General features: G+C 41.7%; 1 protein-coding gene across 2 annotated transcripts in view; it reads left to right on the forward strand.

The window, feature by feature from the left end:
* The window catches only part of LOC122080955 (DNA-directed RNA polymerase V subunit 1), an 89,343-nt gene that overhangs the window by 20,742 nt on the left and 47,640 nt on the right, over positions 1–20,961 (forward strand). For both annotated transcript variants that reach the window (XM_042647857.1, XM_042647858.1), the window contains exon 5: positions 9,053–9,109. In XM_042647857.1, coding sequence (XP_042503791.1) covers positions 9,053–9,109 — 57 coding nt within the window. The remainder of the gene's footprint in view (positions 1–9,052; positions 9,110–20,961) is intronic.

Here is a 20,961-nt window from a genome sequence, read left to right on the forward strand (position 1 = left end):
TTTTTCAAGTAGCACTAGAACTTCTATGCAGATCCCTATTTTGTTATCAGAATAGAACACTCGAGTGAAATATTATGTTATTTTTATTTGTCCATGTCAAGTTATAAATTTTCTCCCAATTCTGGTTTTGTTCCTTGTTCTCCAATCCGGATATGTGCTAGTCTCATGCTGAATTTTTTTTTCTTTGAGTTTAGCCTACATTAGTTTCTTTCTTTCTCTTTATTTGATTTTGAATGATGTAGTTGTTCTATGCTTTTACTGTGAATGCATTGATTGATTCTTCATGTTTCTTCTTTAGTTTTGTATTCCTAATAATAGATTAAATATTAGGATAAGTTAGATATTGTAGGTGTTGCTAGATTAGAACAAAATTCAACAAGACTTGGGACCTAAGAAAGGGAAAATAAGGAGCAAAATAATGCAGATCTATAGGATTCAAAATCCTCTAATCACATATAAGACATTAAAATACCAGAATTATAAGTAGCACCTTTTACTATTAGCACATAAGCCCATGCCAATAAATTTTATTAACCCTCTTTTATATACTTATTAATGTTGGGATAAAGCTCTCTCTCTCTCTCTCTCTCATAGGCTAACATTGCCTTGACAGTTATTTTCAGGAGGCATCGCCGTTCTAGGGCGGAGCCCCTTTCCCTTGAGGAATCACTAAACGAAGGGAAACCTAAGTGAAGTTGCCGCCTTGGAGCAGCCTGGCTGTCCTTATGGCTAGGTTGCTCCTCCCGCCTCTCTTTCTCTTCCTCTCTCTCTCCTTCATTTCTCTGTTTCTTCATCCCTTGCAAGAGCTACATCATGATTGGAGTCGTGTCTTGGCCGCTGGCCCCATAGTCACCATCATTGCTAGATCTTATGCTCATTTGCATTCCTGCTCGGCCAGCATCCTCCTTCTTGGCTGCTAGCCTCGTTGGTCACCATGCCTGCTAGATCTCAAAGCTCGTCTGGATTCCCACTCGACCATAATCCTCATCGCCTCCGATGCCGTTTGCCAGCTCTCGCACCAGTCGCCATCTTGCTCCGCCTGGCTTGTCTCGCTGCCGCTTGGTCTCCAGCCCGCCCGTATGGTTTGCAGCCATTTGCCGCCAGCCTTGCTTGGCCAGCCTCCCGATCTGCCTGGCTTACTCAACTTCTGTCAATTTGTTGCCAATTGCAAGGCAATCAGCCGTTTGTTGGCAGCCACTTTGTCGATGCCTTCCACAAGGCTGGCGCTCAGTTGTGGCTGTCACCTCCGCTAGGCCAGTTACAAGCTTGGCCGTGGCCCTCCGCAACGCCAGTACCCTCCTTGAGGCAGCCCCTTGCTGGTGATGCTCCCTTGGTGGCTGGTTTGATGAAGAGAAGAGATTTTTGTTTGGGTTTTCACAAACCCTAACTGGATTTGATTTGGCTACCCTTGGAAGGGTTTCCTTGCTTTGTTTTTTAGCCCATGTGGGCATTTGTGATGTATTGGAGATGTGAGTCTTGAAGCCCTTTGGGCCTTGGCGCTTCTTTGTTCCTATCTTTGCCAATGTGGGCTTTTGTTACCCTTTTAGGGTTTGTTTTCTCTTCCAGGGTTGTAATCTCCCTCCCCCTCTTCTTGAATACATTTATTTACTCACCCCAAAAAAAATTCTTGGGTAAGGCTGAGTTTATTGTTGTTATTGATATACTTCTCAAGGTCGAGCATAAATGTTGCCATGGATTGCTTGGACCACCCTTGAATAAAAGCACAACGAAAAAGCCTTGGTAAACAAGTCGGCAAGCTGGTTTGTTGAACTGACAAAGGGCATGGACAGGGTTCAAGATTTCAGTTGAGTTTGGTCGAAACCAAAATATTTTAGGTTTTGGACTTCCTGCTCAAATTTGTCATCCATAAAGCTATCGACTCCCCCAAATTGGATTTCCTCTCTAGAGTCTTGCTCCAAATGTCCTTCCCTTTAGTTTTTGTCCACTAGATCCACTCTTGTATATCCTCACCCTGCTTCTCTGTTCTTGTCTATGGAAGTCTTGCCGGTTACTTTCCCTCTTCTATGGGTATTAAGCAAGGTTGTCTCCTATCCCTTTTCTCTTCTTCCTTGCCCTTGAGATGCTCTCCAGATCCATTCAATCTTCCACTGACCTTCATCTCATCTCCCCCATCTCTAAATGCAAATCCCTTTTGCTCACTAACCTCACATTTGCTAATGACCTCATGATCTTCTCTAAAGCGGACCCCCTCTTCATATCCTTTATCATGTTCTCCCTCCATTTCTTTGAAGGCCTCTTAGGTCCCCACATCAACCTCCTCAAATATCACCTCTTCCTCTCTGTGGTCTCTTAAGCATCTAAAGCCCACCTCCTTGAGCTTATTGGCTCCTCCCGATTAAATGCCTGGGGTTTCCTCTTATCTTTGCTAGGTTAACTGCCCACCATTGCATCTTGTTGTAATATGGATGCAACATGGGTATAAAGGTAAATCTGTCCATAGGGGCATGTTAGTACTTGTATTTGTCCATCACTCATTATAAATAAAGAGGCCATGTCAAGTCATTCCTCTCAAACAAACATCGTATCTCAGCAGAGATCCACCTTGGGATCCCAGCCTTAGTTGCAGGCCACAACTTCTCTCTCCCTCTCGGTTCATCCTTCCACCTCCATGCACTCCTCTTTTGCCTCGTTTTGATCTCGGTGAGACCTCCTTAGGCCACCGAGGGCTATCAGCTATGTCCCTCCTTTCTGGTCTCTCCATTTACTACCGCATAATGATCTAAGAGACCCCCTTCTCTCTTTCAATTGATTTATTGGAGTTTGTCCAAAATCGATATTGTTAAGGTTTTAGCCACAAATCGATTTCTTTGACAGAGTTTTGTAGCCACATTGGTCCTCATGTCAGCTTAAGAAACCTACCTGTCACTCTAAGGAATCCATCAATTCCTACCTATCAAGGTTTTGGAACTCTATCGACTTCTACCTGTTGGGGTTTTGGAACCTCTTCGACTTCTACCTTGGCTTATACAGATGGTTTTGATTAAGATCACATGTGTTTTTTCTTCAATCTATGGTATGTTCCAAGTTTCCTGCATCAATCTGAGTGATCTTCATGAGTGGAAACGATGTCGGAATCTTGTACTACAATAGCTGGATCTGAAGGCATGAGTCCTGGGACTCGGTGATTTCCCTTCTTTCCCTTTCATTCTCTATTAGCTTTGTTCGACTAGATGGGAGCAATTATCCGATGTGGTCACGTTCTAGTTACTTCTCTATTAATTCATAGGTTATGGTGGTCACCTCATAGGCGACATTGTGTTGCCTACAACATGTGATGATTCACAAAAGAAGTGGAGTTCTAATAACGCTTGGTGATGGCCCTTATCATCAACTCTATGCAACCCCATATTGCTATGGGTTACCTTCATGTTCCCCTGCCTATGATGGTATGTTGTTGTAGCAAATCTGCCATTCGCATTACTCAAAACCTAGTCCAGCATGGTCACATCAAATACGCGGAGAGTGATCATTCATTTGATCAAGATATAATTGGATCAAGATTGATTTGCATTCCTTTTGTTAAATCGGGTGATTAGCGAGCTGATGTGTTCAATAAGGGTTTTAATTAGTAAGTTGTTTCATGCTATACTGTGCAAGTTGCACATGTGTAATATTTATTCACCAACTTGTGGGGGAGTGTTGTAATATGGGTATAAGGGTAAATCTGTTTGTATGGGCATAATAGTACTTGTAGCTGCCCATCACTCGTTATAAATAACGACAGTTTTTATAGGCCAATAATTCCTCTCAAACAAACACACCCCATGCTAGACCTTATGAGGAGAGGCTTCAGCTATGGAAAGGTAAACTTCTTTCCTTCGTTGGGCGTCTGGAGCTCGTTAGATCCGTGCTACGTTCCACATACCTATACTGGTCAGGTATCTTTGACATCCCGCAATCCATCATCAAAGCAATTGAGTCGCTCCTTTGGACCTTCCTCTAGAACGGGGTAGATCCATCAAAGTTCCTCCATTCTCTCTATTTGGCCTCTGTTTGTCTCCCCAAATCTGAATGAGACCTGGGTTTAAGACGAATCAAAGAGATTAACACCACAAGCACCCTCAAGCTCGTCTAGAAGATTGTGACCAAGTATAATAGTATACGGGTCTCTTGGGTCTACTCACCCCTATAAAATGACTACCTTTGGACTGCTTCCATTGCCCCCTATGCCTTTTGGGTCTTGCTCAAAATCCTCAACAGGAGGCCCATTGCTTTAGGGGCCATCTCCTCCATTCGTTGCGGCAGCTAAACCTCCCTTGGCTTGATGCCTGGATCCCTTTAGGTGTATTCCCTTTCTGTTGTCTGCCCCAGGATCGTTTACTCTTTGGCTTAGGTTGGAATGCCTTCGTTTCTTCCATAATCTCCAATGGTGCCTAGTCCCCTCACCCCTCCTCTCCCCCCTTAGCTGACATTTGGGTTACCCTTCCTCCTCTGCCCTCTGGTCATCGTGGAAGAGAAGACAAAACTCATGGCTTCCCTCCATCATTGGAACGTTTAGTTCCTCCTATGCTTGGGATTTCGTCAGATCTAATGGCCATTTGCCCTTTTGGTGTAAAATTTTCTGGTTTAAAGGTCGTATTCCCCACCACAACTTCCCAACTTGGCATGCTATCTCTAATTGCTTTCCCACACAGTCCTTCCTCATCTACCAGCACATTCAGGTCCCTCCCTCTTGCTGTCTTTGCTGGACTTGTCTCTTTCCTCTATCATTTGGAAGAGGGTATTTAGCTGTTCCTTGCCTTTTAGCAAAAGAGTCCTCCCACTTAGTAGAGAATGAATCTAGGTCGACATGATTTTTTTTGGTTCCTTCATTTTGATACTGCGGGGAAGCTTGCCTTTTGTGCTATAGAATGAAGAAAAGTGGAAGTTAAGGAGTCAAAGACTACATATTGATAGGGTTCAGAATGCCCAAATCAACTGCTGATCTTATACGTTTTTTAGATATAAAGACCAATATTTACAAGTAACGCTTTTGATTTACTACTACTAGCAGATAAGCCCTTGTCAATAAGTTTTAAACCACAATAACCTCCTGTGATATTACTTCTTAACATAAGGAAACCTATAATGGTCAGGTAGTTGAATGGAAAAACAATTGTGTCAATACAAGTGTATTGAGTAATTTATCAAAAACTTCCGTGATGAACTTTTGTGGTGATATTGCAGATGTGCAGAACTTAGAAGTGAGAATCCCCTCCTAGGACGTAGCATCTTTTGATGGTTTTGTTTTTTCTTTTCCCTCTGGGGTTGTATATTCCGCCCTCCCACTTCTCTTCATCCTTTGTCATGAATTTCTTATACACAAAAAGAGTAGAAGTGAGAACCGGTTAATTGAAAAGGCTATTTATCTGGCAGATCAGGTGTCTATGAACTAAAATTCTTTTTCCCGGCTGTATGATGAGGTAATTGATAATGCGAGGGAATAATTTCGGGTTTGGGGAAGGGCCTTGATTCAGGATAAGCTCAGAGAATGCCGCTTAAGGTGGTATGGCCATGTTCAATGGAGGCCTTGTGATGCTCCTAAAAGGAGGAATGATCAAATCTAGTGGGATGGTGCTAGAAGAGCTAGGGGCAGGCCTAAAATGACCATTGATGAATTGGTAAAGAAAGACTTGTAAAAGCTAGGGCTTGACCCTAGTATGACATCAAACAGAGCTGTTTTGAGGGCAAATATCCATGTTGTTGACTGCGTTTAGGTGGGATGGCCCGGCGGTGTTGCATTGGCTTGTCTCTTTCCTCTATCTTTTCCCCTTTTACTCGGTTCTTCCTTTTATCTTATTCTTTGTGGGATCCATGTAACCAACCCCATTTAGTTGGAAAACTGCTAAGTTGTTGTTGGGAAGTATTCTCAGCTAGTATCATGATAACCCAGTTTTTGATAAAGACAAAATGTCACAATGGAGGTTGCGGTTCATCACGTTCTCATAAATCAGCTGTAGTTCTCCATGCGCTTTGAAAATTTCCTACCTTTGTTTACTTGGAAAGTCATCAACTGACTTTCAGCCTCTTTTTTAATAATGAATATCTGGCCTCCTTGTTCACTAGCCAAGACCATTTTATAGGCTTGTGCATGCATCTCAGTTCCTTTCAATTGATTAAATAAGTGTAATTTTCTAAACCTTAATATTTACATCATGTGTACTCAGTTCCGTGTTTTGTTCTGTACTTAACAAGCTGGTGGATGGATCATACCATGTGAATGCAGCCGACCTTGAGGGTTCTCTTGTGCCAAAAGAATGGATCATATTTTTGAAGAGTATATATCTGCAAAGAAAGAAGTTTTTTTTTTTGGATGAGTAAATAATTCATTACCAAGGGGGGGAAGCCAGCATCATCAGCGACTTGATGATTCCAGGAGGTAATTATGTGAGTTTTTTGGGGTGTTAGGGATAGGTCAGGAGAGAAGGCCATACAGGGTTTGGGCTTTGGAAGTAACATCAAAGTAGATAGCTTTCCAAATCTTGTCCAGAGAGCGGGATTTGGGAGTCTATCTATGAATGTTACATTCCATCCAGAGGTGGTTTATGGTAGCGCAAAAAGCCAATTTGCCAATGGAGTCACAAATGGAAGGGCCCGAAAAGGTCATATCCACCTAGATCCATTCTCGATTGAAGGGGAGGATAGATCTTCTGGATGGCCAGTAAAATGAAAGGACAATCTTCCAAATTGAGGAGGAGAGGGGGTAGGAAAAAAAATAGGTGATTGATGTCCTCAATCCCAGAGGGACAGAGGCAGCAGGAAGGGTTGGCAGGAATGTGATGGTGGATGAGGAAGGATTGGGTAGGGAGGCAGTTGGTTAGGCAGCACCAGAAGGTGAAGCTGGGGCAAGGAATATGACCTTTGAACTAGACCACCTTAGACCACGTCGGTGAAGGGTCATGAATATAGGGCCAAGCAGAGGCAGAGGTGAAAATCCCATTGGAAGAGGGGGTCCAAATGCATTTGTCATCCCTTACTCTATGACCAGGGGGAGGGGGGGTGGAAGGAGGGGACCAGCCATTTGGGGAGAGAATGGAGGAGGGTAAGGCATTAGAGGGGAGACTAGAAGAGTAGATGGTTTTGGGGGTGATCAGGTGGGATAAGATACCAGAGGGATGCCAGGGATCCTTCCAAGGGGAGATGGCTTGCCCATTTCCTATCGACTAAGAGATGGCAGTAAGGGCAATGGGTCTGTATTCAAGAATTTTTCTCCAAATCCAGGACGCATCTTGAGAATTGGGGGCCGTCCAGAGAGAGTAGGATTTGAGCGGGCCAGAGAGGATCTAGTCTACCCAAATACTTTTATGATTTGACACAATTTTCCTTATCCCGAGCCCTCCTTCTGTTTTAGGGAGGCAGACATTTTTCCAACCAAGGGGTCTAAGGAATCTGGAGGAGTCAGAGCCTTTTCCAAGGAAAGAGCAAAGAAGACCCTCAAAGATTTTGATCATCGAAGCAGGAAGGATGAAAGTACCTGACCAGTAAAGGTAGATGGATTGAAGAACCGACCTGACTAAGGTAAGCCGGCCTGCAAAAGAGAGAAGTCTGCCTTTCCAGAGTTGTAGCCTTTTTACGGAGCTGGTCAAGTAGGGGAGTCAAGTGGTGGGCAGAGAGCCTGGTGGAGATGAGGGGGAGTACCAAGTATTTGACAGGCAGGAAGCCCAAAGGGATACCAATAATGGCACTGAGGTGATCTTTGGTCTTGGGGGAGATACCGGAGAGGAAGATATTGGATTTAAGGAGATTGATTTTTGAGGCCAGAAAGGGCTTCAAAGGAATGAAGGCTGGACATGATAATGGTGATGGAAAGGGAGTCAGCTTTAGAGAAGATCATGATGTTATCAGCAAAAGCCAAGTGGGTGAGAAGGAGGTTTTTGCACTTAGGAATGGGAGAGATGAGGTGGAGGTCTGTGGCAGATTGAATGGAGAGGGAGAGGACTTCCAAGGAGAGAGAGAACAGGAGGGGGGAAAGCGGGCAACCTTGACGGATGCCACCCCCAAAGGGAAAAAACCCCACCGAGCTCCTGTTGACAAGGACGGAGAATTTAGGGGAGGAGATGCAGGTGTGGATCCAATTAAGAAAAGAGGGAGGGAATGCCATTTGGCGAAGGACATTTGAAATGAAATCCTAACTGATTGTGTCAAAAGCCTTATGAATATCAATCTTGAGGAGGGCGGCAGGGGGGTGAGACTTTCGGTCAAAGCTGCGGACAATTGCATGACAGAGGATTATATTGTCCACGATGCTTCTTCCAGCAATGAAAAAGAAGTTGGTTTTTATTTCTTCAGGACTTTATTTTTTTTGGCGCTTTTAAACATAAAAAGGTGTAAAATTTGTGCATGGCCAGTGTACAGTGCTAGTTGATGGTTTTAATCTTTGTGTTGTTGTAGGACCATTCCTTTTGTACATTTTGTAGCTTCTGGGGGTTTCCCCTTTAGATAGGTGTCTTCTTCATCTTTCCTTTTATATAATTCTTCTGACTACCTCTGGGAAAATGAAAAAGAAAAAGAATGACAAATTTTCATGTGGAAATTATTTCGCGCTGTTCAAATACGCATGATTATCTTTTGTCTCTTTGTGGGGAAAATGTATAACTAATATATTTGGATAAGAGCTATGCATAAGAGATTCCCAGTCCATCTTATTGCACTCTTGGTCAAAGCCTGCATGGTTATCATGTTTACCTGTAAAGGGATGAACAAGCATCCTAAGTGTTTACCTCTTGTTGTCTGGTTGGATGTCTGTATGTATATCTACTTATGTTGATATTTTTTTGTAATGATTCTCTCTTGGAGGGTACAAAATCAAATAGTTTACTGATTCTTATTATGCTTGCTTGCTTATTGTGGATCTGCGATCTTCTGCTCTTTCTATAAACACTGGTAGTTATAGTCTTATAGAATCCTTAACGTAACTTCATCCAAAATGCTCTTAGTTTGTTATGCAAATGAGGGGAAATGTGCTTTTTATACATGCTTTTACATCTTAGCTTTATGCTGTTTTTCTCCTGTCATAATCCCTCACTGTCTTGATCTCCACACTACTTTTCAGGTCAAGGACATTCGTGAAAGTGATAAGCCCTCAAATGCGCCATGTACATATTGTCCGGTAAACTGTGAAATATTTACGCGAATGAAGTATATTTTGTTTCTTTATACATCGTTGTATTGAATAATAATGCATTATATTAGTGTATTTTCTAAATGTGTCTTGTTTATTCTGGTTCTAATCTGTCTCTGCATATGAGCTATGAAATACCTGATGTCCAGGTGGAATAATCTTGTCCTTGGCTTTCTTGGTCTTACAAAGTTCTTAGTGACTTAACTCAGCAATTTTTTTTTACCCCATAACCCAAGAAGAAAACAGGTTTTGTCAAGCAAAGGATCTCCAGTGGCCATTGTTCTCTCTCTCTCTTCTTCTTCATTCTGTCCCTCTCTAGTCTCTCCCTCTCCCTCTCCTTTCATCCTCCTCACCTCCCTTTCTCTACTTCTTCATCTTTGGTTGGAGCATCGTCGGTTGGAGTTGCCACTTGGTCGCCAGCCCGTAGTTCACCATCCCTACTAGGCCTGTCTAGGTTCATTTGGTTTCTTCCGCTCAGCCAGCAGCCTTGACGCCTCTAGTCCCTTTTGCCTGCTCTCTCCCCAATCGCTGTCTTGCATTGCCGGCGCTTGGTCCCCAGCCAGCCCCGCAAGGCCAGCCACCGCCTGAAGTGCCTAGCTTGCTTGGCTAACGCTGATTTGCTGCCAGCTGCATGACCAGCAGCCTGTTAGGCTGCCATCTATGCTTGGCCGGCAGCCGCTTTGCCGTTTCCCTCCTCAAGGCCGGATCCCTCCATCGTGGCTGTCACCTCCGCTAGGTCAGCTGCCTGTTTGGCTGTGGCCGTCCGCAAGGCCAACACCCCTCCGCCATGGCTTCCCTCTTGATGGCGGTGCTCTCTTGGTGGCTGAGAACATGAACAGCTGAGATAGGTTGTTAGGGTTTGTGGAACCCTACCTAGATTTTACTTGTTTTGCCCTTGCTTGTAATGAGCTTCCTTGTTTAGTCTTTAGCCCATTTCCTTTGTCTCCAGCATTTTTGTGAAAATATGGATTTGGTTTCCAATTGCTTCTTCTTGAAGAAATTAGTTACATGCCATTCTTATTGCAAATTGTTGACGAGGCTTCTAAAGTGCATCCCTGAATCATGTCACTAATTCATAAAGTGGAGGTGTGATTTGCTGTGTCTGGAAATGATAACTGTCTCTGGCCGTTATTACTTTTTTTCCGTGTGATTGCTATATAATCAAGATGACAGTTTTATTACGATCATTAATTACTTGTACTGGGGGGGCTTTCTGTGGGGCATGTGTGATGCATGTCAATTGGAAGAAAAGTAATGTGATAGTAGGTATTGTATTTTAAATGACAGTTACGTATATACATTTGAATGTAAATGACCTTTCGATGAATAAAATCTGCTTAAAGTGTCCAAATGGAAAGTACTGAGTGCAGAACTCCACCCTCACTCCTGAAAATTGTACCATGCACTAATAAAAAGGGAAAAACTTGGGTTCAGTTACAGGAGTAGTGTTGAGGGTTTGCCTAGGCCATTTCTTAGCCACAAGGCAACTTGGAGCCTAGGTGACTTGTCACCTCAATTGTCATATTGCCCAGCCTAGACTGAGGGGCAAAAAGAGGATAAAATATGGGAAGAAGGAGAAAGAAATTAAACGAGAAGAAGGGGGAAAGGGGGAGGGATAAGGAAAAGAAGAAAAAATATCCTAGATTAGCAGACATAATTGGTTTTGACATAAAATATGGGCAGTTAAGGCCTCATTCTGGGTTCCTTGACTTCAGCTAGGCCTGAAATTTGCTGGTCGCCGTCTTGTTTATTTTAGTGTCATGACATAAAGGATTACAGGCTTACTGCCCTATTGAAACCCCCAATTAACTCTATTCCATCCGATGATGTTGGGGAGAAATGGGAAAAACTAAGAGTTACACCATAGTTGTCAAGGCATCGCCAAGGCAACGACTAGGCGTCTAGGCGGTTTGCCTGGGGCCTAGGCGACAATCACCTTACTGCACTGCATGTCGCCTTGTGTTTTGGCACTTATTCATAAATAAGCAAATTCCCCATATTTGAATCCCATAAAAATAGTTTAAAAATCAAATTCCAAAAGGATAAAAAGTCAACCCACCAGTCCAAGAACAAAAACTGGATTTTGGTTATAGGGGCGATTTTCAATTTTTAAATGCTGGAGTTTTTCTCAATTATGAAAATTTTATAAATTCTATCATGTTAAAACATTGCTAAAAACCAAAAGTTCGGTAAAATAATTTTTTGTTTTGATATCCATCAAATTATTTTCATTCAAGCGATTTTAACAGCATTCGCCCCCCTAAAGGATAAGTTTGATCGAAGCATAACTTTGTCATTACAACTCAGATTTAAGTGATCTTAGACTTGTTGGAAAGTTGGTTTTATATTATAACTAATACAAAAAGTCTCATGTAAAAATAATATCATTTGACTAGTCAAACTTATTATAGAAAAAGAGCATTTCTCTAAATTTTGATTTTTTATAACTTAATGGCTTAATGTTAATTTTTTATGATTTAATATGGCTAAATGTTGATTTTTAATGACATGATGTTGCTTAATCTTTATTTTTTATGATACAAGGTGTATATAGCTTACTAAATAATGTTAGAAAATAGGGAAAATAAAAAATAACACTTGGTTGCCTTGTTTGCCTTAAGGCGGGTGGCTTCTCGCCTAAGCGCTTAGATAACCCTCCACCGCCTTGGTTCGCCTTGGCTCTGTGACAACTATGAGTTACACAATGAAACAGATGCCATTATAATATAACAAACTATGTTATAATAATGGCTTTAGGGAAAGTGTCAGTTGCCAAAAGGACCCTGAGTGGTTTAATGGTCTTTGTAATTTTCTAGAGCTTTCTCTCCGTTATTATAAATAAAGAGGGTTGGTGTCATATGTAACACACGTAATTACCCCATCCAACATGGTATCAGAGCAATAGGATCCGAAACCGTCAGGGCTCTCCTTCTTCTTCCATCACTCTTTCTTGTTTCTCTCTCTCAGCGCCTCCTTCCATCTCTATTCATTTGCTTCTCTCTCTCTCTCTCTCTCACTCATGGTGGGAGCTTTTTAAACTACCAAGACTCTTCTATAATGATCTGAGAGACCTAAATCCTTTTTTCATATTGATTTTTAGGGTTTTTTTTTCCTCTGAAATCATTTTTCCCATTTCCTGGATGTTTTTTCCCTGCTCGATGCTCTAGTCATCTTGATGTTTGTTGCGATTGGTGTCCTTTATCTTTGTTGTGGTATGTACTAACCACTTTTCCGCTTGAGGTCTCTGTTCTATACCTATCCCCAAAATTGATTTCTCATGGTTCTTACCCTTTATTATTTTTTGGGTTTTCTAGCATTTTTTGTTTTTTTTTTTTGTGCTTTCTTTATCTTCGGCTAGTGTCTTTTCTATTTGCACAACCCCTTGAGTAGCAACCATGTCTACCAGCTTGTTTGTTTCCACTGGAGGAGACACCACGACCCTTCCTACCTTTCCTCTTTCTGCTATCATGCTTGATGGCACAAACTACCTTATGTGGTCATGCTCTGTTTGCATCTCCATCAAGTCCCATTGGTATTATGGGTGCCTCACTAGAACCTTGAAGCGTTCGGTCACTGGTCCTAAGATTGACAGGTGGGAGTGTGTCAACTCTCTGGTTATGGCCTTGTCAAGTCCATGTTGCCACAATTTTCATATGGCTATCTCATTGACTTCACAGCGAAGATTTGGAAGTCTGTCCAGGATATCTATTCCCAGGTGGGGAATGATGCTCAGGTCTTTGAGCTTTGCGAGAAGGTTCATAATCTTAGGCAAAGAAGGCTGACTATGTCACAGTACTATATGAGTTGCGGACACTATGGACTGACATAGACTTCTATGAGTATACTCCTCCCACCCCTGTAGATGTCACCCGTTTTCAGAAGTGAGAGGACAAGATTCAGGTCTATGACTTTCTGGGAGGTCTGAATGTGGAGTTTGATTAGCTGCGGTCCCAGCTTTTGAATCGTGACCCCTTTCCTACCTTGGATCAAGTTTATTCTGTGATCTAACTTGAGGACAGTTGATGTACCACTATGCTTCCACAATTTGCTGCTACTCCTATTGAGAGATCTACACTAGTCTCTGGCATTTAGTCCCTTAGTGTTGCCTCACAGTCTGGTGGCTCCTCTACCAGGACTCCAGTGAAGTGCGACTATTATGGGAATGAGTGTCGCACCAAGGAGCACTGATGGAAGCTTAATGACCGTCTTGTTGATACATCTGGAAAAGGGCAATGGAAGGGTCGTGCCGATACTCCTGGGCAGGTCAACTATACTGAAAGCCTTGACCCTGACTCTGTGTAGAAACTAGAAACGCAACCCTAAAACAATGCATAAGATAATTGAAAAATAAGAACAAGCAATGCACATAGATTTACGAGGTTAAGCTTGCCTCTGTCCTCGGTGAGATGAGATCCTGCTTCACTATCAATGGAGAGTAGGGTTATAGGGCTCGTCCCTCGCACCTCTTAGTATTGCTTGCATTACAGAGAAAAAAACTCTACAAATATATAGAAAAACCCTAATCTAGAAAGTACAAAACTGCCCTCAAATAAAAAATTTGAGCAGGGGGCTGCGCTCCCTTACACTCCCTGGATTAAACTGTGATGGAATACAAAACATCGTACATCAACAACTCTGCTCCTAGAACCTCAGCAATCTCGCTATCATCTGATTAGCTTATTGCCCTCCGACGCCTTTTGGACACTTTCGGACTCTCCTGCCCTAGCCACTGCAAGCTCTGCTCATTCCACCCCTTCTGGGTCAAGTATCTCCTTCTGTGGCAAAACTATGTTTGTTCCTTCTACTCCTTGGATTATAGACTCTGGGGCTTTTGATCATATGACAGTCCGCTTGCCTCTTTTCTCATAGTACACTACTCCTGCTAATGGTAAGGTTAAGTTGGCCAACATGACTTATTCCACTATTCTGGGAAAGGGCTCTGTTAGCTATACCCCTTCTTTATCTTGTTCTACTGTATTGCATGTTTTTGTTTTCCCACTAACCTTTCGTCCATTAGTGGTGTTACTTCTAGTCTTAATTGCAATGTTCTTTTCTTATTTCATTGTGTTTTTTAGAATCTGGTGATAGGGGCAACGATTGGCTTTGGTAGGGTGTGTGGTGGTTTGTATTTGCTTGATGATGACTTGGAATTGGTCTCTAGTCAGGCTCTTCAGACATCTTCCATGACACCTCCCATCTTTGAGTTATTATAGTGTCATCGTCGGTTGGGGCATTCCCCTTTGGGAACTTTAGCTAGGTTTTTCCTTTAAAAAATTGTAATTCGAGTTTTTTTGTGAGGTATGTGTTTTGGCCAAATAAACTCGGATAAATTATTTTGTTTATGGAAACAAAAGCGCCACTGCTTTTTCATGGATACATTCTAATATTTAGGGTCTGTCCCACTGTGTCTGTTAATGGTTATCGGTGGTTTGTCTCTTTTATTGATTGTCATTTTCGAACCGCTTGGGTTTATATGATGCGAACCAAGGGCGATACCTTCTATTGCTTTCAACAGTTTCACCGTATGGTTAAGACTCAGTTCAATGCTACCATTAAAATTCTTCGAAGCGACAATGGCTATGAATACTTCAAAGGGTCCTTTCAGGCTTAGCTTTCCGATCATGGGATGATACATTTAGCTAGTTATGTGGATACTCTGGCTTAGCATGGGGTTGCTAAGTGGAAGAATCACCACCTTTGTGAGGTAGCTTGCTCTCTTATGTTTGAGATGCATGTTCCTCCCTAGTATTAGAGTGACACGATTCTCACTGCTGCCTTTCTTATCTACCGAAGCCTGGGTCCATTCCTTCCGCTCCCCTCTGGATCTTCTCCAAGGTTCCGCTGCTTTTTTCCTTCCTTCTAAAGTATTCAGTTGTATTTCCTATGCTCGCGATCATTATCCTTATACAAAAGTTTCATCATCATGGTCTCCGTGCATTTTTCTGGGGATATGCTCCTACTCAGGAAGGTTATCAGTGTTTTCATCCTCCCACTCATCGTTGGTTTGTGACTATGGATGTTGTCTTTCACGAATCTGCGTCATACTACATTGCGACACCTCTTCGGGGGAGTCTCCTTCCATTATGGAGGATGTGCTGCCTCTTGAACTTGCTATCCCTACCAGTATCCCGTTTCAGGGGGAGAGTGATCCTCCTACTTTGCCGTGGCCAGAAATACATGTTTATATTAGTAGATAGTAGACTCAGACCACTACATATCTAGCATCCACCCTATCATGCTAGTTACTGTTCGTAAAGGCACTAGATCTTGTACTTTACATCTTATTGCTAAAACTATTTTTTATGACTCACTTTCTGCTTCCTACTATAGTTTTGTATTTTCTCTATCCTCTGTATCCATTCCCATACCTGGCAGCAGTGAGTGTAGACTCACAATGGCAGGAAGCAATGGTTGAAGATATGTAGGCTCTAATGAAGAATAACACATGGGATTTAGTGTGTTTTCCCTCTAGGAAGAAGACAGATGGTTGTAAGTGGATCTTCACAGTAAAACAGAAGGCTGTTGGTGTAGTGGATTGGTACAAGATCAGACTTGTTGCCAAGGGCTTTACTTAGACCTATAGGATCGACTACCAGGAGACGTTTGCTCTGGTTGCTAAGATGAAGATAATTTGTATTGTTTTAGCTTATGCTGCCAACTTAGATTGGGATCTCCAGCAGCTAGATGTGAAGAATGCCTTTCTTCATGGAGAACTTGAGAAAGTGTGTATGGACATTCTTCCTGGGTTCACTTGCACTAAAACTCATGGGAAGGTATACAAGCTGAAGCATATATTGTGTGGGCTGAAGCCATCCCCTCATGCTTGGTTCGAGTGTTTCCATGAGCCTATGGTTGCTATAGGCTACTCTCAAAGCAATGGCAACCGTACTTTGTTAATCAAGAGATATGGTGGGAAGATCGCTATCCTGGTAGTCTATGTAGATGATATCATTGTTATTTGGCAGAAACCTCTTGCCTCAAGAGATACTTGAATGAGGAATTTGAGATCAAAGATCTAGGACAGCTTCGTCACTTCTTTGGCGTTATAGTTGCCAAATCTTCTCGTGGGATCTACTTGTCTCAGCGGAAGTATGTGTCTGATCTTCTCTCTGAGTCATGCATGTTGGGGTGTAAGCCGGCTGAGACTCCTATTGATGCTAATGGTCAACTGAGTAGCAAGAAGGTGGTCTTGTGGATACAGGGAGATATTAGAGATTAGAGGAATTCAAATACAAATTGCAGGGCGTATTGAAGGAAAAGAAATTGCACGTGTCGAAGATCAGAGAAGACTGAGTTTGGTAAGCATCTAGAAGGGGATGCAATTACACCAGTGAGTTTCATCTCTGAGGAGGACCAATGTTAGACAGTAGAGAGAACTCGACGTGGACACTTGATCTTTCTCATACACTCCCTGACATATCATTTGTCTTCAGCCTGGTTAGTCAGCACATGCATGATCCCTACTCGACTCTCATGGAAACTGTGTTGCATATTCTCTGGTACTTGAAATCTGCTCTAGGACGTGGCATCCTTTTTTATCCTCATGATCACCTTAGGGCGGAGGCCTTCACGGTGCTAATTGGGCTGTTTCCCCTGATGACCACATGTCTACTGTTGGTTATTACACCATTGTTGGTGACATGGTTCAAGATCTCGACGAGATCTCAGTGCGAGATCTCGTTTTTTTAGATTAGCGAGACGAGATCACAGGCGAGGTGTAAAAATGACAAGATCTCGCCGAAATCTCACCTCTACTTTTTTTTTTGAGAAAAACCACTAAGGGGCAAGAATTTTGGTGTTTTTGCTTGAGGATCTCCATTCCTATCTTATGTCATTTCAAATTTTCAAATGTATGTTAATATGACTCATCAGTCATCAATGTTAATTGTTACTCGATTAAATAATTATCTACGATGTGTTTTAAATTAAGATTATAGTGTGTCGTGTGTTGGTTATGGAGTGTGGATTGTGGAATAGAGTATACTAGCCTAGGGTCCGAAGAGCTGGAGACTACTTACATAGGGTACAAAGTTAAAGTACCATTTTAAGTTGGATTTTTAAAAAGCTGATATTTCCATTGTGTTTGGAAGACCTAAAATAGAGTAAATACCTAGTTTAAGGGACTACAAAGACCATATGATCACAACCACCGAGTTGACTGCAAAAAAATACATGATCTCGGCGAGATCTCTCTTTTTTGGACTAGCGAGATAGGGGGGTGAGAGTGAGATCTTAAACCATAGTTGGTGGTAACCTTGTTACATGGCGAAGCCAGAAGCAAGCCATGGTTCCCTGTTCTAGTGTCGAAGCAGAATTCCGTGCTATGGCACATGACATTTGTTAGCTCCTATGGCTTAATGATCTGCTTACAGATTTGGCTGTCCCTACCACCCTTCTAATGAAGATCTATTGTGACAACACATCTGCCATTAGGATTGCTCATAACCCTGTTTAGCATGATTGAACCAAGCATGTGGAGATCGATCGACACTTATCAAAGAGGAGGTAGACATGGGTCTCATCACTGTGCCTTTTGTTCCCAGTGGTGAACAACTGGCTGATGTATTTACTAAAGGTCTTAGTTGTAAGATGTTTCATTCTATTATCTGCAAGTTGGGCATATGTGATATGCACCAACTTGAGGGGGAGTGTTGTAATACTGGGTTTTAGGGAAAGTATCGGTTGCCAAACGGACTCTTAGAGGTTTAATGGTTTTTGTAGTTCTCTAGAATTTTCTCTCCGTTATTATAATTAAAGAGGGCTGGTGTCATATTTGACACTAGTCATTACCCCATCTAACAAACTGAAATTGTAATGCCCGAAGTTTGGAACCTTAGAATAGATCTCTTTTATGTTATTCTCTAAACTTGCTTAAATATTTAAAGTCAGGCTCTGTTTAATGACCTAATGAGTTAGCATAGTGATTAATACTTTGTCTATCTAGAGGTCCTAGGTTCAAATCTTGTTAGTAGTAAGGGGGTTTTATTTAGATTTTTTCTTTTCTTCTCTTTTTTGTTCTTTTCTTTTAAATTGTTGTGGACCCCACCCATATTAGACAAATCTAAGGAGGGGAGAGGGAGATCCGTGGGAGAGGTGGAGGGAGAAAAAGAGGGGAAAAAGAGAGAACTGTAAAAGAGGAGGGAGAGAAAATGAAGGGAAAAGAGAGATTTGTAGGAGAGGAGAGAGAGACAGAGAAGGGGAAAATACGAGGAAAAGAGGTGTGGGCAAGGAGAGAGAGAGAAGATAAAAGAGGGAGAGAGCATGGTTCGTATACTCGATTTCGCTTGTTTCGCAAGTATTGACATAGGTCGAAACGAAACCATAGGGGATTTTTTAATAATCTCCTGTTTCGACCTGGTTTTAACAGGTTTCGACCAAAATTCCCAAATTTCGACATTTTCGACCTGGTTCGACTATTTGGGTTGAACCAGGTCCTATTTAAGTTGTTTGAAACAGAAGCCATTCTCTGTTTCCACATATTTCGACCATCTCTTGTGATTTTTTTCTCCCAAGTGTCGAAAACTGGGGGAAATAGTGGGGATTTTCATTTTTTTTACTACTAAAGTTGAATCTAAGAGTGATTGGTGCTTCCTCTACACAAGAAAGGTATCTTGGACCAAAAAGGTAAGTTCTAAGTTTGCCACTAATCATTGTTTTTATATAATATGTTAGTAAATATGGTCGAATCATGTCAATTTTTTATATGTTGCTTAAGAGGACCCGACCTACGCATTCACGGTGGCTGAATTTTTTTTTGCATGTTAATGTTTGTTTTTTTATTTGCTGTTTTTAAAAATGCATTTACATACAACATTTTTTTTGAAAAAAAAAATGGGTTAATAGTTGGTCTGTGGTGTTCAACTTAATATATGTTGAACATCATCAGCCGATCTACAAGTTGATGGTTTCAGTTTTTTTTTTTTTTTTTGCTATTATTTTTTTTTAATTTCGAAAATTCATTAAATATATGCTGAAATTATTTTAAAAATGTAAATAATTACGAAAAATTATCTATTATGGTTTGAAAATTCAAGAAATTTATTGAATGTATTACAAATGCATTTACAATCATGTTTGTAAACTAATGTGATGTTTCTTAATTATTTATTATTTATTAATTAAATAATTTTTAAATAGGTAAAAAATATAATGCTTTGTTGGGTATTTGCAGTTATCTTTAATTGTTCTAATGAGTCATTATGGATGCATATATGTTTATAATTGGTTTCTTTTTTGTTTGAACAAGTGTTGCATAATGAGTGATAGAGGTAGGGACATTGCATGGCTGCATGGGAGACCCTTATCAGCTGATAAGAGGAAGTCTCAATGTAATTATTGCTAGAAAAAAATCATGTCTGGTGGGGCCACAAGATTAAAGTGGCATCTAGCAGGTGGGGACAGGAATGTGTTGGGCTGCCCTAATGTATCCAATGAGATCAGGAGGAGCATATTGGAGCATTTAAAAGGAGGGTTGCAAAAGAGGAAGGAGAAGAGGGCAGTTAGGGATGAATACCATGATGCTTGTATTGAGTCATTACTAGAGTTGGGGGAGCAAGATTATGACAATGAGGAACCTGACTTGGATGATGTACAAACAACACAAGAGGTTGAACAATTGAGGAGGACTTTTGTAGCAAGTAGAGCCCAGCTTGATATTGATGAGGAAAGACGGGTATAGAGGGCTAGGGGAGCTGGTTCATCTTGAGCAGTTGAAGAAGACCCTGAGCCACAAAGGAGGAGGAGGAGATTGAGACATAGAGAGCCATATGTTCTGTTGAGGATGTCCCAGAGTGTGAGGGACCAAGCCCCAGCCCCCAGCCCCAGCCCCACCCCCACCACCAACACGTAACCGTAATGTTGATGTTCTCCAATCTGATCCTGCACTATATCGAAGGTAGGACTCGAGACAGTTAAAATTGAAACAAGTGTGGACCAATGTTAAGGAGACAGTGGGGATGGATTTCTCCAACTAGGCTTTTTATTATAGCATTCCAGCTAATATGACCACAGGGTCATATTACCAAAACATGTTGGATGAGATTGGTAGGGCTGGTATAGGTGTGAAGGGGCCAACAGTTCATGGGATATACAATGTATATTTACCAAAGCAAAAGAAAGAGTTGGTAGATTACATTGCGAATCTGAAGCCAATGTGGGAGTATTATAGGGTGACTGTGATGTGTGATGGATGGACTGGACCCACTAGACGGTCCATCATCAATTTCATGGTGAATTGTGATGGAAGGACAGTCTTCCTAAAGTCAATTGATGCATCCAGTGAGAAGAAAGATGCAAAATACATCTACAACCTCTTGAAAGAGGTGGTAAGGATGTCGGGGTCAAGAATGTGATACAAATTGTGATTGATAATGGGAGCAACTTCAAGAAAGTTGGGAAAAGCTAATGAACAATGAAATGTACCATATATTTTGGACTCCCTGTGCAGCCCATTGTATAGATCTTATGTTAAAAGATATGGGAAATTTGAAGATTGTAAAATGTGTGGTAGAGAAAGCGAGGTAGGTGGCCACATATGTGTACAACCATGGCTTTGCTTTATACTTGTTAAGAACAAAATGTGGTGGGGACTTGGTGAGGCCAGGATTGACAAAGTTCGCGATGAACTATATTGCCTTGAAGAGCTTTGAGACGAAGTCTGGATTGAGATCCATGTTTGCTTCTGAGGAGTGGTTTCATTGGGATGGATCTAACTCTCAGGGAGGAAAAGCAGCCCGGGCCACTATTTCTAGTGAAAAATTTTGGGATGATGTCAAGAAAGTGGTGAAGACATTAGATCCGATAGTGAGCGTCTTGAAGTTGGTTGACTCGCAGAAGAAACC

Source organism: Macadamia integrifolia, chromosome 6 (genome assembly GCF_013358625.1).
Source record: "Macadamia integrifolia cultivar HAES 741 chromosome 6, SCU_Mint_v3, whole genome shotgun sequence".
NCBI lineage: Eukaryota > Viridiplantae > Streptophyta > Magnoliopsida > Proteales > Proteaceae > Macadamia > Macadamia integrifolia.